The 18,827-nt window shown below is 37.4% G+C and overlaps 2 protein-coding genes across 6 annotated transcripts in view; one reads left to right on the top strand and one right to left on the bottom strand.

Moving 5' to 3' along the window:
- The window catches only part of LOC115830404 (translation initiation factor IF-2-like), a 98,900-nt gene that overhangs the window by 1,911 nt on the left and 78,162 nt on the right, over positions 1–18,827 (top strand). The window contains exon 2 of the mRNA XM_030814304.1: positions 3,060–3,157. Coding sequence (XP_030670164.1) covers positions 3,060–3,157 — 98 coding nt within the window. The remainder of the gene's footprint in view (positions 1–3,059; positions 3,158–18,827) is intronic.
- FUT8 (fucosyltransferase 8) overlaps positions 1–18,827 on the bottom strand; it is a 381,361-nt gene that overhangs the window by 286,341 nt on the left and 76,193 nt on the right. The window lies entirely within an intron of this gene.

The raw sequence follows: 18,827 nt of genomic DNA, 5'->3' as shown, positions 1-18,827 counted from the left end.
TTAATTAACAATGACACAACAAACCCTGGTGACCTAGTTTCTGATAATGAACAAAACTACAGATATTAAAAATACAGTTGCTTAACCTATAAGAATTACTAAAGTGGATACTAGAGCCAAAAAGATTTGTGGGCTAAAGATACCAATGCAAAGACTCACTGAAATATAGTCTTCCAAACAAGTTTAAAATTATGACTTGAGGCAATTTATTGGTTCCTTTGAGTAAGATTTTACTTGAAGAATCTAAAAAAGATAAGGTCATGTGAAGCACTGTGGGGATACAACTTGATTTCCTAAAAAGTCGTGTGAGACTTCCCAGGAAGGCAAAGATAAAACTCAAAAGAATAGACAGATAAAACCCAAAAGAGCATTCTTAGGGCGCCAAGCAATGGTCGAAAACACAGAGGCTGAGCATTCCTGATTATTCTTTCATTAAATAATATGACCAATAAAATGACTCTGATCAAAACTCCATGAAAATTTCTATCTGCTTTGAAATCTTCTTATTAGTTATATAAATTATTTGTAGTTATGCTTTTCTTCTAGTTAGCAGCAGAAAATCGCTCCCTTCTCCTCTCCACCTAGCTTCATAACAGCACATTCTCAATCTGCTTTCCTTTCCCACCCTATTCGAAGACTATAAATTGAGTAAAATATGACATATTTTATAGTAAATTGAGACTATTTTACTCATAGTCTCAACAATCATTTTGTTTGAATAACTGAATAAAATATGATATATTCATTTTAAAATACTCCAAATAAGTCAACTGTATTTTATAAATTTTAATATTTATAATACTTTAATATTTACTAAACATTAGCTGAATGAATAAATGTCACCACCCATTAAAGTCTTATAGAAAAATCACATATATGTAAACATTTAAATGGAAAAAATTTACCACCTCCACTACCAATAAAATGGAAAGCTTATTACATCAAAGAAAAATATTTAAAAATCATTAGAATCATTTTTTAATCATTAGGAAGAATAAATTAAAAAGACGATTCAAAAACTTCAAAGAGAATAAGAATTATGATTAAGCTTATAAAACTGCAGGGTCTGGGCTCCATGGTCAGAGATCCTGATTCAGACTCAGAGTTTCAGATGACAAACACAAAACTCTACATTTTAACAAGCTTCCAAGGTAATTACCATGCAGATTATCCTTGAACCACACTCTAGTAAATATTTCACCTTCAAACCACTGTCAACTTCCAAACAAGTCCTTTAGGTCTGATCAAAATGCCCATTCCCATCTTTCATCTTAGGAACATCACCTTCTGATTAAGGAATCAACATATAGAAAAAGTAATAGCAACCAGTTACTGGACATATATTACTATTGGAAATGAACTTTTACATACTCTAATATACACATACAAATTAAATTATATACTGCATATGAAGTATGTAACACAGTGTCTGGCTGGAATAAATAAATGCTCAATAAAAGGAGCAGCAATTATCCTTAAACTTTATCACAATCCTAGGAGGTGGTTGCTATTATTTCCAATTTGCAGTTGAGGAAACTGAGGTCTAGTAACTTGCCCAAAGTCACAGGGGTAGTTAAGGGTCAGAGACAGAATTCAAGACAACCCATTTGACTCCAAAACCTGAACTCTTTAATCTAGGCTAATTTCCTGAAGCACCAGGGCAACAACAGCAGGCACAAAACCACTCCACAGTCATACCCCATAGAAGAATTTTCCTGAGTCATACCAGGAAAATCATGGCCAGAGTCCATTCTCACACTGCTATGAAGAACTGCCCAAAATTGAGTAATTTATAAAGAAAAGAGGTTTAATTGACTCACAGTTCTGCATGGCTGGGGAGGCCTCAGGAAACTTAACAATAATGGCAGAAGGGGAAGAGGCATGTCTTACATGGCAGCAGGCAAGAGAGAGCGAGCGTGCGAAGGAGGAACTGTCAGACACGTAGAAAACCATAAGATCTCATGAGAACTCACTCACTAACATGAGAACAGCATGGGGGAACGACCCCCATGATCCAGTCACCTCCCACCAGGTCTCTCCCTTGACATGTGGGGATTATGGGGATTACAATTCAAGATGAGATTTGGGTGAGGAGACAAAGTCTAACCATATCACATACTCTTACAAATGTTCCTATATGACTAAGAGTGAAAGAAGGGCAGTCAGAGGACTATGATGGGTTGAGGTTGCTAAAAATGTTTAATGTTTCACAGCACTTGAGAATTACAAATTAGGAAATCTACGTAATAATAACTCTAAAAGGAATATCACTGAAAATATGTTAAAGGAATCTATTCCAAAATTACTCAGGGTTAGCCTTTTAACTCAAAGACAGTACAAACTCAGTCTTATGGTTCTCCACATCTAGGCAGCCTCAAGGGGGCCAACTAAGAGACTTATTTCCTCCCCTCAAAATACAAACATAATTAGTATTTACTTCAAAGTTCTCTATTTAATGTGATTTTTTTTCTACTTAAATTTTTCTAAAATCTGATTATGTTCCTAATGATTAATTTTTTGTGTCTAAATTTATTTTTTAAAACACTACACTTTCCTAAAAATGTCTGTTTCTCCCCTCATCTCAAGTTCCTACTAAATGGTTTTTTTTCTTCCAAGTGTATTTCTGGCTTGTCTATTCCCACCACCTATCCCCAAAATGGTAAGCACTGGTTTCCAAAATACCTCCTTACCCCTACTTGAACCAAGACTACGTTCACAACAAATAAAACACAATTAGTCATAGCAAAAAATATTATATACTGATAACATTAGCATATTACAAATTCAGAAAATGGAAAAATGATAAAAGTGTGTTTTGTTCTGCTAAATTATATAGAAAACTTGTATTTTAACCTGGTATCTCTCAATTAGCAATACAAATCCTATTGCTGTTGTTTAGTTTTTTAAACCCTACAAATAGCTAAGATTTTTAAAAATTAAATATATTATAATTAGGGTCTTAGCCAAATAAAATATGATACATAGATAAAGAGCAATATACAAATGGATCATAGTCTGGAGGAACACATAACTCCCATTTGTTCACACTCTCCTTAAAGGAAACAAAATCTCCAGTACTACTACATCCAAACCAGAGGTGATGATTCACCAGAGTGCTCCTGCCCAAGGAACCCCAGTGCAAGAAGCAGCAGCCAAAGTGAAAACCCTGCTTGAGACCTGTTCATTTAATATGTAAAAACAGGTATCTCAATTACCTAAATTTTCACAAAGAATACATAACTTTTTTTAACTTTCATAGTTAGAAAAGATTTGCTATAGTTTTTTAAATGTGATTATTTAATTTACTGGGTTTTTTTTTTAAGGGAAAAGCAAACTTTAGTAATTCCTGCCTGAGGAATGAAACTATAAACATATTAAATCCTATAAAAAGAAAAAAAAGAAAGGTTCCAGAAAGAGGTACAAAGTCCCTAAACCAACAAACACCATGTTTCACACTAAGTAAGAACTGTGTGCCTCTCCTACAGAGCTCTGTCTAGAGAAAAAGCATTGAGTCTTTAGGTAAAACCAGAGCCCAGAACTACGATAGCAAAAATTCTGGAGTCTCTTGGAAGTCCTTCTAACTATACAACAAAGCCTCAATCAGCAGAAACCTAAATATTTGGTAAAGCTTCCTCCCCACTTCCTTAAGTATAAAAAATATCCTTTCTCTTCTGTCTCCTGAATTCTGGAACCCTTCAGAACCTTACTTTTTTTTCTTTTTATAGGATTTAATATGTTTATAGTTTCATTCCTCAGACAAATACCTAATGCATGCAGGGCTTAAAACCTAGATGATGGGTTGATAGGTGCAGCAAACCACCATGGAACATGTATACTTATGCAACGAACCTGCACATTTTGCACATGTATCCCAGAACTTAAAGTAAAATTAAAAAAATAAAAAATAAAAAATTATGTTGCCCCTCCCGAGCAGATTCTCTGGATACAACTGGAGAGCGATGCTTTGCAGCCCCAGATTCCTCTTCACTCCTTGTTTGTTACACACAGAGGGAGAAGAAGCCATCTACTTGTAATTCAATCAGACTTTTTATGAACATAGCAACTACAATAAACCTTTTCTCTTCTAATAGTATGTAAATGCACTGTCTGGTAAGGTATTCAGTATCCAAATGTAGCCATATGAAATGTGGTTAGTTTGAACTGAGATGTGCTGTAAGTGTAAAATACACATGGATTTCAAAGACTTAATGTGAATAAAAGAATGTAAAAATCTAATTGATATTTTTATATTGATTAGTTGTTGAAATACTTTGAATACATTACGTTGAATAACTGAAACCAATTTTAACTGCTTCTTTTTGCTTTTTTAAATGTAGCTAACAAAAAGTTAAAAAATTACATGTATGGTTCACTCCACATTTCTATTGGACAGCACTGGACTATAAACTAATGACCATAGCTTTTACTAAACTATACCTAGATCAAACTTGCATGTTTATATAGTATTATAAAATGTAGTCATTACAACAGCTAAACCAAAATTTCCTTTCCCCCTGACTTACAAAGTATATTACATTCACTTATCTGTTTCCAGGTTCCTTCCTTTCTTATCTCTTCATCTAACCTTAAAATATTGAATAAATTTTATGTTTCTTCACCTCCTCCCCACTTCCACCCAAATTACCAGCCTTGAAATATTAATCTTTTATTTCCAAATACTATCATACTTAGAAAAAAAAAAGGAGAAAATTTTTCCCAAAGAGGCCTCCAAGGTTATCCCTAAGAGACAATACATGGCAATGTTAAAGGTTTGGCTCTAGAATCAATAGCCCAGCAAGAACTCTACCTTTTGCTGGGCAAATTATTGTAGCTAAGTTTCTTTGTCTGTAACAGAGGGTAAATACTATTATTTACTATCAAACTAATCTTTCATTTAATTAATATTTAATATTAAAATATCAATTCTATAGGTTATGAGATAATATAAGAAAAGCATTTAGCACAGTACCTGAGACTTCAGTGCTAAGAATTATTAACCATATTACTACCATTATTTCCTTTTTTGTCAAGCTTCCTCAACCTATCCCTTCTCTTTCTATTCCTAGCTTCCCCATCAACAGGTTCTCTCTTCAGTCAAGCCAAAATATATCCAACAAAATGGAAAGAATACAGAATAACAGAGGGAGAAGGTGGTCATTTGGGACTGACAAAAACAAAGAACTCCAAATACTGGAGCCCATAATAAAGTGGTCTGCATTACATGATAGAAAGATTCCTGACTATAAAAAGCAGTCAAGCTAAGTCTGGGATTCTGTAAAAAGTATCTTCACAGATGACTGAAATAGTTGTTTCTAAAGTCCCCCTTTAATCTTCTATGCCCTGGAAAGGTATACAATGCAGATATTAAAATCTAGAAGCTATCTCATTGGCAATACTCATCGAAGTCTAAAAATTGTACATTCCTTATGGCACTTTGACTTGGCCACTGATTCACGCTTGTACACAAAAAAAATCAACAAGCTCGTATCTGCAACTATTGGAGAGCCCAAGTTTAAACTTTCACCTTATGGCAGGGAGGAGCGGGGAAGACAGAGAGGGAGGGGGGTTATCGATAAAGGGGAGGAGAGGAGGGAAGCAGGTGGGGAGGGAGAGAGAGAGACAGGAAATGGTCAAAATTCCTACTTTGCCACTTATGGTAAACAAGCCTCGTGGACTTAGAGCAGATTCAGGTGGGTAACTCTTTAGCCTAAGCCAAAATATAGGTAAGCTGAATCTCTTATTACCCTTTTCATATTCTGTCATATATTATAGACATTTACATTATGTTTTATTTCCTTTCTCTTACTTCTCCTGAATTCTAAAATCTACAACACTGCATCTGACATACTAGGTACTTGATAAAAGAAAAACTTTAGCAGAATTAAATTTAAAGGAGTTTAAGTGAACAATGAACAATTTGCAAATCAGGCATGCTCCTAAGCCAGAGTAGGCACTGAGACTCCAGCACAGCCACATGATGGAAGATTTAAGGACAGAAAAAGGAAAGTGATGTACAGAAAAAGGAAGTGACGTACAGAAAAAGGAAGTGACGTACAAAAACAGCTGGACTGGTTACAGGTTGGTGTTTGCCTTATTTGAACACAGTTTGAACAGCTGACTACATTTGATTGGCCAAAACTTAGTGACTGGCACAAGTATGGCTACAGTCTGTTTCTCCATCCACTTGTTATAGCTCACAATGTACAGAAAAACCTTTAGGCTAAACTTAAGTAAGAAGGCAGCTTTCAGCTAAACTTTATTTAACATGCTCATAAATATCTGTCATGTTGGATTGAATCTATAGTTTTAATATGAAAAAATATTACTTACCTTCGGTTTTTAAAACACTTTCACGTGATTTCACTTGATTGTCCCAACAATTGTATAATTAGGCACACTGAAGACATAGTCTCATTTTTTGCTAAGTAACTGAAGCTCACAAGTCCAAGTAACTAATTCAAAATTATTCATTTTTTTAATGTCTTCATAAGCAAAATTTTATTCCAAGATCAGGCTGGTTGTAAGTGACAAAATCAGAACTTTACAGCACTGTATTATATCACACCACATGACACCAGAGCTTCTCTTAAGAGAGAACCAGTGGGGTAAGGAATAAGGCAAAAGAAGATTGTGATGATGACAAGTTTTTAACAATGAGTTAAATCTATAGCCTCCCTATATAAAATTAACTTGTTTTTCACATTTCACTTTTCCTGTCTTACTAAAGTCTCAAAGTTCTATTTACCTTCCTAAAAGATTTTCTGTTAATTCCTTTTTCCTCACATAATTATTGTTATACTTCATCAAAATTATATTCCATATCACATTTTACCTATCTTTCCTCATAATCTATAAATCAATTTGTGCTTTAAAAATTACGTGATTTTAGGCCGGGCGCGGTGGCTCACGCCTGTAATCCCAGCACTTTGGGAGGCTGAGGCAGGCGGATCACGAGGTCAGGAGATCGAGACCATCCTGGCTAACACAGTGAAACCCCATCTCTACTAAAAATACAAAAAATTAGCCGGGCGAGGTGGTGGGTGCCTGTAGTCCCAGCTACTCGGGAGGCTGAGGCAGGAGAATGGCATGAACCCGGGGGGGGGGGGGGGGGCGGGGGGGGGGCGGGTAGAGCCTGCAGTGAGCCGAGATCGTGCCACTGCACTCCAGCCTTGGCGACAGCAAGACTCTGTCTCCAAAAAAAAAAAATTATGTGATTTTAGAAATACAGTTCTCCCTTATTTTGTCTTAATGAACGTGTTTTATTACTCTTTTCAGTTCTCCAGTATTCTCCAAAATGGCTTCTGTTCAATTTTATCCAGTCTGAAAATAACCTATTGTCCCCATGCTGCTGATATTCCCACTGGACTCACATGAGAAAAGGACCAGAAGTTTCTCTGTAAAAATACTTGAAACAAGCAATCAGTCAACATTAGCTGACATCCAAGATTTAAAAAGCAAAGTTAACTTGCTACCTATTGTCATTCCTGAGCTCATATTTAGAATGACCTATAAACCTCCTTTGATTAATGACAATTCACTGTACTTCTCTGAATCTATTTCCTCATCTGTAAGAAAGTTGGTCTCCATCTTTAGAATTCAAGATTTAAAGAGTTGTTGAGTCTGGGGATTTAAAGCTAAGTTTATTTACCCTAATCATTGATGTATTATAATGCATATATTTGCACCTTGTCTACCCACTATACTTTGAGGTAAGAACCATGTCCTATACAATTTTATCCCCTTACCACTTTTAATATGGTGCAATGCAAATACAGGCAAGTTTCACTTGGTCTTCTAACTAAAAGTGTTAAATTGTTGGCTTTAGCAGAAGGCTCTTCAAATTTCTCTATGTGCAATTCAACAAGTCACTACAATTTTGAACCAGATTCTGAGTAGGTAACACTGTAAAACTGTGGTGAGAATCCAAGATATGTTATTGTATCTTATGATCAATATTCAGCATAACTGCCATCTGCAAAAGAAATGGTAATTAACTGGGAAAGGGAAAAAGGCTCTAAACCTTGCTCTTTGCCACAGTCTTCCATAACCCTTACATATAATCCCTGACTGATTAACTAAAAACCAGACCTTAGAATGCCATCAACTCCCCAGATCAAAGCTCTGGGAGGAGGGACGGATGTGACATAGATGTGTATTTAGTTTTTGATTTATCATAGTAGGTCTTTCTCTAAAAATTAAGAGATTTGCCAAATTTGTTTTCAGATGAAGTCAAAGGCAATTTCCTAGTAGAGTAAAATTTGAAGAAATATATTTTTTTTTAACACAGATACAGGCTTTCGTAAATGTTTCCAGTCAACTTGTAATAATGTCAACATTAGCGCAAATTTAGATTGAAAACTATTACCCTTCTCAGTAGTTTGAGCAGATGCTTGGGCCTTGATAAAAATCACTAAACTGTGTTTAAAATATATGTGTATCTGTAAAATTCAATACAGACACAGCTGACAAAAATCACTTAACTGTGCATAGAGCAATACAAGAACTAAAAGGTTATGGGAACCTTAAAAGTCACATGTAATCATCACATCTGCATGCAGTTAAATACATAGACTCCAGTTTCAGAAATCCTGAGCTTACCAAAAACTTTTACAACTAAATTTGGGTTCTTTGGGGTGGGGATGAAAGAGACACAAAAGGAGAGTAAACAGCCTCTTACAGCCCCTATTTTGACTAAATCTGCAGCTGTAATTACAGTTGTTCTGAAGCTTTTCTTGGAACTGCCCAATTACATTTAAATAATAACCAAAAGTAGGTTTAATGAACAGAAGAATTTGATAGGAAGACTTCTTCATAGTTAAAAGCTATTTTTGACTATATAATTAATATTTTATTATGTTTGCCCTGCAACTAATAGATAAGAATTGTTATAGAAATGCAAGAAGCTTTTTCTTCCTTGGGTTTTGGAGTTTTTAATTTTTTTTTTTTTTTTGAAAAGAAAGTACACTGAATTTCTTTGTTTTTTTTTTTTTTTTTTTTTTTTTTTGAGACGGAGTCTCGCTCAGTCACCCAGGCTAGAGTCAGTGGCACGATCTCGGCTCACTGCAAGCTCCACCTCCCGGGTTCACGCCATTCTCCTGCCTCAGCCTCTCCAAGTAGCTGGGACTACAGGCGCCCGCCACCATGCCCGGCTAATTTTTTGTATTTTTAGTAGAGACGGGGTTTCACCATGGTCTCAAACTCCTGACCTCGTGATCCGCCCGCCTCGGCCTCCCAAAGTGCTGGGATTACAAGCGTGAGCCACCGCGCCCAGCCTGAATTTCTTTGATATTTGTGCAAAAACTTGCATTTAAGTTTCTTCTCCCTTGCCATGCCATCTGTTTTACTATGAAACAAGTCTATGACCCACATGACATATATGTGTGATACCAATAAATAAAACATAGAACCCTTTTTAATGTAATTCCAAATACATTTTCTAATGATGCATTTTACTCAAAAAAAGTTACATCAATCAACACAAATGAAGCCATACATATTTTAAGACTCATTTTTATGTTATATTTTAAATATGATCAACAGTTAATTTCCTGGACAATTATTCAAATAGGGAATTATATTTTTAATCACAAATCTATAGAACTTTTTAAGTAACTGATCTGTCCATTTATAAAAACATTAATTGCATGTTATGTTTTATCCCTGGATAGCAGAAATTCCTATAAAAACATCAATACTTTCTTAGGGAGAAATAAAAAAGGCTAATAAAGAAGCTTCCAGGTTCCCTAAGATTTAATATACGGAGACTAAAAGAGATACATCCCAGAAAATTAAAGAAAGCTAGGATACTGAACACTTGCTTCATATTCACCATTGTTACAGGTGGAGGAGAATGAGGTGAAGGAACAAAGTAACATGTTACAAAGAAAAGGTTCTTGCCAGTGACGGTTTAGTGTTAGATAAATCTGTTCTTTAACTTCCTCTGGCTATCAAAAAGAAAAAGCAACATTGTTGAATTTTTCATGATATTTTGCTGAACAACAAAAAATCGTAACTTTCTAATCATTGATGGAAAAATACTTAATACCACATGACAATACTAAAATATTGACTATATCTGACACATTTACCCTGAGCGCCTCATGTAACTAATCAAATATATTTTCCATAGTTATAGTCAGTATATCCATGTAGAAATAGTAAATATATTATTCTTCAGGTTGTTTTTTTTCTATTCAAGTTGGTTCAAAAAGTACAAAGTCGATGGTGAACTTGATTAGGAACGAATAGGAAACTCACCTCTTTTTCTGTATTCTGAAAAATTGGAAAGAAATGCCCCAATAATCCTAAATATGGTGGCCAAATATTCACACTTTCCTGAATAGGCCTGTGTCTTCTATGGATGCTAACCAACACAGTCTGGTATTTAAATTAAAAGCTAAGCAAGCATTACAAGAGGAACACAAGGAGCCACAAAGCAAGAGGCAAACTAGCAGATAATGAGGATTTACATATTTAAAGAGGATAAAGATAACTTAATTTCAAAGCATAGATTATATTCACAGGAAATTGGCTCACCTGTAGTCAAAATGTACCTCATAAAGACAAAGAAATCACATGGAGCACAGAAAACAATTCACCAAACTCAAGAATGAACAGCGTTAAGCAGCAGCTGCTAGAAAACAGTAGTGCATTAAAAAAGGTAAAGAATAGCTGATCCTTTAAGTCACAAAACCAAGCTCTCTGAAAAGCACAGGCAGGCTTTGAAAGGTTGGGTGTATACACCGAAGCCTGCAAACCAACTATCAAAAATGATCTCATTTGACTTCTACTAGGATCACCACAGAAGGATGAAGCAAAATGAAAAAAGGCAATTGCAATTTAAGTTGAAGATGTGTCATCAACTAAAATAGCTGCTGCAAAACCCTATTCAAATCTCCCTTTCAGCCATATGTCTACTTCGAAGCTTTTCATTATCATATATCACTGTTTCCTCTACTACAGAGCACCTACATAACAGGATCCAAGACACACTGCAGGCTGGGTGAGGTAGCTCATGCCCCTAATCTCAGCACTTTGGGAGGCAGAGGTGGGAGGACTGCTTGAGGCCAGGAGTTTCAGATCAGTCTGGGCAACATAGCAAGACCCATTTCTACAAAAATTTTTTAGCCAGACGTGGTGGCACACACTTGTAGTCTTAGCTACTCAGGAGGCTTAGGCAGGAAGATCACTTGAGCTCAGAAATTCAAGACTGCAGTGAGTTATGATCACACCACTGTACTCCAGCCTGGGCAACAGAGCAAGACCCTGTCTCTAAAATAAACAAAGAAAAAACTGCACAAAGAATGCAAGGAGCAAAGACTGAAATTTCCCATACCACAAAATATTAACTCCTTGATCTCTGAAATTTCACGACGACAGCGCCTTCCAAAATCAAGAGCTAGGAATCTAAAATCATGAGCAAGATAATGGGCCCTTCTATTTGGGGGGCTGGAACTGGGGGAGACAAGAAGAAAGGCAGCAAGAGCCAATGACAAAAAAATCTACTGTGAAGACATTAAAAACTGCGATTTTTTTTTTTTTTTTTTTTTGAGACGGAGTCTCACTCTGCTGCTCATGCTGGAGTGTGCAGTGGCACAATCTCTGCTCACTGCAACCTCTGCCTCCCGGGTTCAAGTGATTCTCCTGCCTCAGCCTCCCGAGTAGCTGGGATTACAGGCACCCACCACCTCACCTGGCTAATTTTTGTATTTTTAGTAGAGATGGGGTCTCACCATGTTGGCCAGGCTGATCTCGAACTCCTGATCTCAAGTGATCCGCCTGCCTGGCCTCCCAAAGTGCTGGAATTACAGGCGTGAGCCACCATGCCCAGCCCCAACATTCTTAATAAAATTCAAATTGCCCAATAATTGCTAATCTACATGATCAATTCTCCCCTCCTCTGAGAGCTATCCTTGACCAATTACTCCTCAAACTGAACTTTGCCTGACCCCTCCTGTCAAAGCCCTATAAAAAAATTCCACCATCCTTCTCCAAGTTAGAACTCTCCTTCAGGGCCTTCTCATGCCCACTATTTTCTAACATAATCTTATGCTAATAGAGTCTAACAGTGCTCTGGCTGATTTTCATCCAAACTATGTAATGTTCCAGAAGGGCAACAGGGCAGGAATTTGCTTCATTTTTTCTTGATGGGTTCCAAGGTAACTGTAAGCACTGCTTCTATGTCCATATAATCACTAGGGAAATATGCAATAGAAAAGTAAAGCTTTCTCTGGTCATTTCTTTAAAATAATAAAGACAAACACTTATTAAGCACATAAATATACTGCTATATACTTCTATGTAATTGATTCTATTTAATGCTCACTACAACCCTCGGGATAAATAAGCTTATCTTCATTTTACACATGCAAAATCAGAAATTTAGTTTAAAAAACTTACCCAGTTAGCAAATGGTAAATAGAGGATTTAAATCCAATTATCCCAAATCAACTCTTTCTATTCAAGCAAAGCCATAAGCTACACTGCCCTAGCTCCAGCTACCATCTATAAGAAACAAATGCATTCTTCTGAGCCCCCTCTGTCTCATTAGGTCTACTTATTTGCTTTTTACAATATTTCAGTAAGCCTCCATGACTTAAAGACTTCTTCATGTAATTCATCTCTTATTTCCACCTCTTCCTATAAGTTCCCAATGAGGCTTAAGTATCCTATAGCTGTCTCCCATCCAGTAATGCCAAGCTTTACGGTTAAAACAATTGTACTCCTAACAGATTTCATCAAGATGCGTTCTCTAAACATTTCTAAGTAAAAATAAAAAATACTGTATTCTTCACATCAGTTCAATCAGACTCCACTAGTATGTACTGTAGTTTATTTTAACCAACTGAAAATAATATTGGAAATAAAATACCTTTTAAAACGTAGGTATTATTATATATGCAGAATAATAGTTTGGGGGGATTTTTTATTTTATTTTTTTTTTATTATACTTTAGGGTTTTAGGGTACATGTGCACAATGTGCAGGTTTGTTACATATGTATCCATGTGCCATGTTGTTTTGCTGCACCCATTAACTCGTCATTTAGCATTAGGTGTATCTCCTAATGCTGTCCCTCCCCCCTCCTCCCACCCCACAACAGTCCCCGGAGTGTGATGTTCCCCTTCCTGTGTCCATGAGTTCTCATTGTTCAATTCCCACCTATGAGTGAGAACATGCGGTGTTTGGTTTTTTGTCCTTGCAATAGTTTACTGAGAATGATGTTTTCCAGTTTCATCCATGTCCCTACAAAGGACATGAACTCATCATTTTTTATGGCTGCATAGTATTCCATGGTGTATATGTGCCACATTTTCTTAATCCAGTCTATTGTTGTTGGACATTTGGGTTGGTTCCAACTCTTTGCTATTGTGAATAGTACCACAATAAACATACGTGTGCATGTGTCTTTATAGCAGCATGATTTATAGTCCTTTGGGTATATACCCAGTAATGGGATGGCTGGGTCAAATGGTATTTCTAGTTCTAGATCCCTGAGGAATTGCCACACTGACTTCCACAATGGTTGAACTAGTTTACAGTCCCACCAACAGTGTAAAAGTGTTCCTATTTCTCCACATCCTCTCCAGCACCTGTTGTTTCCTGATTTTTTAATGATGGCCATTCTAACTGGTGTGAGATGGTATCTCACTGTGGTTTTGATTTGCATTTCTCTGATGGCCAGTGATGATGAGCATTTCTTCATGTGTTTTTTGGCTGCATAAATGTCTTCTTTTGAGAAGTGTCTGTTCATGTCCTTCGCCCACTTTTTGATGGGGTTGTTTGTTTTTTTCTTGTACATTTGTTTGAGTTCATTGTAGATTCTGGATATTAGCCCTTTGTCAGATGAGTAGGTTGCAAAAATTTTCTCCCATTCTGTAGGTTGCCTGTTCACTCTGATGGTAGTTTCTTTTGCTGTGCAGAAGCTCTTTAGTTTAATGAGATCCCATTTGTCAATTTTGCCTTTTGTTGCCATTGCTTTTGGTGTTTTAGACATGAAGCCCTTGCCCATGCCTATGTCCTGAATGGTATTGCCTAGGTTTTCTTGTAGGATTTTAATGGTTTTAGGTCTAACATATAAGTCTTTAATCCATCTTGAATTAATTTTTGTATAAGGTGTAAGGAAGGGATCCAGTTTCAGCTTTCTACATATGGCTAGCCAGTTTTCCCAGCACCATTTATTAAATAGGGAATCCTTTCCCCATTTCTTGTTTTTGTCAGGTTCGTCAAAGATCAGATAGTTGTAGCTATGCGGCATCATTTCTGAGGGCTCTGTTCTGTTCCATTGATCTATGTCTCTGTTGTGGTACCAGTACCATGCTGTTTTGGTTACTGTAGCCTTGTAGTATAGTTTGAAGTCAGGTAGCGTGATGCCTCCAGCTTTGTTCTTTTGGCTTAGGATTGACTTGGCGATGCGGGCTCTTTTTTGGTTCCATATGAACTTTAAAGTAGTTTTTTCCAATTCTGTGAAGAAAGTCATTGGTAGCTTGATGGGGATGGCATTGAATCTATAAATTACCTTGGGCAGTATGGCCATTTCCACGATATTGATTCTTCCAACCCATGAGCATGGAATGTTCTTCCATTTGTTTGTATCCTCTTTTATTTCATTGAGCAGTGGTTTGTAGTTCTCCTTGAAGAGGTCCTTCACATCCCTTGTAAGTTGGATTCCTAGGTATTTTATTCTCTTTGAAGCAATTGTGAATGGGAGTTCACTCATGATTTGGCTCTCTGTTTGTCTGTTATTGGTGTACAAGAATGCTTGTGATTTTTGTACATTAATTTTGTATCCTGAGACTTTGCTGAAGTTGCTAATCAGCTTAAGGAGGTTTTCGGCTGAGACAATGGGGTTTTCTAGATATACAATCATGTCATCTGCAAACAGGGACAATTTGACTTCCTCTTTTCCTAATTGAATACCCTTTATTTCCTTCTCCTGCCTGATTGCTCTGGCCAGAACTTCCAGCACTATGTTGAATAGGAGCGGTGAGAGAGGGCATCCCTGTCTTGTGCCAGTTTTCAGAGGGAATGCTTCCAGTTTTTGCCCATTCAGTATGATATTGGCTGTGGGTTTGTCATACATAGCTCTTATTATTTTGAGATACGTCCCATCAATACCTAATTTATTGAGAGTTTTTAGCATGAAGGTTGTTGAATTTTGTCAAAGGCCTTTTCTGCATCTATTGAGATAATCACGTGGTTTTTGTCTTTGGTTCTGTTTATATGCTGGATTACATTTATTGATTTGCGTATGTTGAACCAGCCTTGCATCCCAGGGATGAAGCCCACTTGATTATGGTGGATAAGCTTTTTGATGTGCTGCTGGATTCGGTTTGCCAGTATTTTATTGAGGATTTTTGCATCAATGTTCATCAAGGATATTGGTCTGAAATTCTCTTTTTTGGTTATGTCTCTGCCAGGCTTTGGTATCAGGACGATGCTGGCCTCATAAAATGTGTTAGGGAGGATTCCCTCTTTTTCTATCGATTGGAATAGTTTCAGAAGGAATGGTACCAGTTCCTCCTTGTACCTCTGGTAGAATTCAGCTGTGAATCCGTCCGGTCCTGGACCCTTTTTGGTTGGTAAGCTATTGATTGTTGCCACAATTTCAGAACCTGTTATTGGTCTATTCAGAGATTCAACTTCTTCCTGGTTTAGTCTTGGGAGGGTGTATTTGTCGAGGAATTTATCCATTTCTTCTAGATTTTCTAGTTTATTTGCATAGAGGTGTTTGTAGTATTCTCTGATGGTAGATTGTATTTCTGTGGGATCGGTGGTGATATCCCCTTTTTCGTTTTTTATTGCATCTATTTGATTCTTCTCTCTTTTCTTCTTTATTAGTCTTGCTAGCAGTCCATCAATTTTGTTGATCTTTTCAAAAAACCAGCTCCTGGATTCATTAATTTTTTAAAGGGTTTTTTGTGTCTCTATTTCCTTCAGTTCTGCTCTGATTTTAGTTATTTCTAGCCTTCTGCTAGCTTTTGAATGTGTTTGCTCTTGCTTTTCTAGTTCTTTTAATTGTGATGTTAGGGTGTCAATTTTGGATCTTTCCTGCTTTCTCTTGTGGGCATTTAGTGCTATAAATTTCCCTCTACACACTGCTTTGAACGTGTCCCAGAGATTCTGGTATGTTGTGTCTTTGTTCTCGTTGGTTTCAAAGAACATCTTTATTTCTGCCTTCATTTCATTATGTACCCAATAGTCATTCAGGAGCAGGTTGTTCAGTTTCCATGTAGTTGAGCGGTTTTGAGTGAGTTTCTTAATCCTGAGTTCTAGTTTGATTGCACTGTGGTCTGAAGACAGTTTGTTATAATTTCTGTTCTTTTACATTTGCTGAGGAGAGCTTTACTTCCAACTATGTGGTCAATTTTGGAATAGGTGTGGTGTGGTGCTGAAAAAAATGTATATTCTGTTGATTTGGGGTGGAGAGTTCTGTAGATGTCTATTAGGTCCACTTTATGTAGAGCTGAGTTCAATTCCTGGATATCCTTGTTAACTTTCTGTCTCGTTGATCTGTCTAATGTTGACAGTGGGGTGTTAAAATCTCCCATTATTATTGTGTGGGAGTTTAAGTCCCTTTGTAGGTCACTCAGGACTTGCTTTATGAATCTGGGTGCTCCTGTGTTGGGTGCATATATATTTAGGATAGTTAGCTCTTCTTGTTGAATTGATCCCTTTACCATTATGTAATGGCCTTCTTTGTCTCTTTTGATCTTTGTTGGTTTAAAGTCTATTTTATCAGAGACTAGGATTGCAACCCCTGCCTTTTTTTGTTTTCCAGTTGCTTGATAGATCTTCCTCCATCCCTTTATTTTGAGTCTATGTGTGTCTCTGCACGTGAGATGGGTTTCCTGAATACAGCACACTGATGGGTCCTGACTCCTTATCCAGTTTGCCAGTCTGTGTCTTTTGATTGGAGCATTTAGCCCATTTACATTAAACGTTAATATTGTTATGTGTGAATCTGATCCTGTCATTATGATGTTAGTTGGTTATTTTGCTCTTTAGTTGATGCAGTTTCTTCCTAGCCTCGATGGTCTTTACAATTTGGCATGTTTTTGCAGTGGCTGGTACCGGTTGTTCCTTTCCATGTTTAGTGCTTCCTTCAGGAGCTCTTTTAGGGCAGGCCTGGTGGTGACAAAATCACTCAGCGTTTGCTTGTCTGTAAAGTATTTTATTTCTCCTTCACTTATGAAGCTTAGTTTGGCGGGATAGGAAATTCTGGGTTGAAAATTCTTTTCTTTAAGAATGGTGAATATCGGCCCCCACTCTCTTCTGGCTTGTAGAGTTTCTGCTGAGAGATCAGCTGTTAGTCTGATGGGCTTCCCTTTGTGGGTAACCCGACCTTTCTCTCTGGCTGCCCTTAACATTTTTTCCTTCATTTCAACTTTGGTGAATCTGACAATTATGTGTCTTGGAGTTGCTCTTCTCGAGGAGTATCTTTGTGGCGTTCTCTGTATTTCCTGAATCTGAATGCTGGCCTGCTTTGCTAGATTGGGGAAGTTCTCCTGGATAATATCTTGCAGAGTGTTTTCCAACTTGGTTCCATTCTCCCCATCATTTTCAGGTACACCAATCAAACGTAGGTTTGGTCTTTTCACCTAGTCCCAAATTTCTTGGAGGCTTTGTTCATTTCTTTTTATTCTTTTTTCTCTAAACTTCCCTTCTCTCTTCATTTCATTCATTTCATCTTCCATCAGTGATACCCTTTCTTCCAGTTGATCGCATCTGCTACTGAGGCTTCTGCAATCTTCGCGTAGTTCTCGAAACTTGGCTTTCAGCTCCATCAGCTCCTTTAAGCCCTTCTCTCCATTGGTTATTCTAGTTATCCATTCTTCTAATTTTTTTTCAAAGTTTTTAACTTCTTTGCTATTGTTTTGAATTTCCTCTCGTAGCTCAGAGTAGTTTGATCGTCTGAAGCCTTCTTCTCTCAACTCGTCAAAGTCATCCTCCATCCAGCTTTGTTCCGTTGCTGGTGAGGAACTGCGTTCCTTTGGAGGAGGAGAGGTGCTCTGTTTTTTAGAGTTTCCAGTTTTTGTGTTCTGTTTTTTCCCCATCTTTGTGGTTTTATCTACTTTTTGTCTTTGATGATGGTGATGTACAGATGGGTTTTTGGTGTGGATGTCCTTTCTGTTTGTTAGTTTTCCTTCTACCAGACAGGACCCTCAGCTGCAGGTCTGTTGGAGTTTACTAGAGGTCCACTCCAGACCCTGTTTGGCTGGGTGTCAGCAGCGGTGGCTGCAGAACAGCGGATTTTCGTGAGACCACAAATTCAGCTGTCTGATAGTTCCTCTGAAAGTTTTGTCTCAGAGGAGTACCCGGCTGAATGAGGTGTCAGTCTGTCCCTACTGGGGCGGTGCCTCCCAGTTAGGCTGCTCAGGGGTGAGGGACCCACTTTAGGAGGCAGTCTGTCCGTTCTCAGATCTCCAGCTGCGTGCTGGGAGAACCATTACTCTCTTCAAAGCTGTCAGTCAGACAGGGACATTTAAGTCTGTGGAGTTTCTTGCTGAGTTTTTGTTTGTCTGTGCCCTGCCCCCAGAGGTGGAGCCTACAGAGGCAGGCAGGCCTCCTTGAGCTGTGGTGGGCTCCACCCAGTTCGAGCTTCCTGGCTGCTTTGTTTACCTAAACAAGCCTGGGCAATGGTGGGCACCCCTCTGGGGGGATTTTTTAGAAAGAAAATTGCCAATACAATTTGTATATAATAGATACTTGCATTAGCTAGTGCTAAAACATAAAGAAATTGTAATTCTCAAACCAGAATTATTTTTACCACAGAAAATAATGGGAAAAAAAGTTTTAAAAAGTGGAAAATAATGGGGTTAAAAATAT

This window comes from Nomascus leucogenys, chromosome 1a (assembly GCF_006542625.1).
Source record: "Nomascus leucogenys isolate Asia chromosome 1a, Asia_NLE_v1, whole genome shotgun sequence".
Lineage (NCBI taxonomy): Eukaryota > Metazoa > Chordata > Mammalia > Primates > Hylobatidae > Nomascus > Nomascus leucogenys.
The sequence above is the reverse complement of the archived record's forward strand: the minus strand, read 5'-3'. Positions and strand labels throughout refer to the sequence as shown.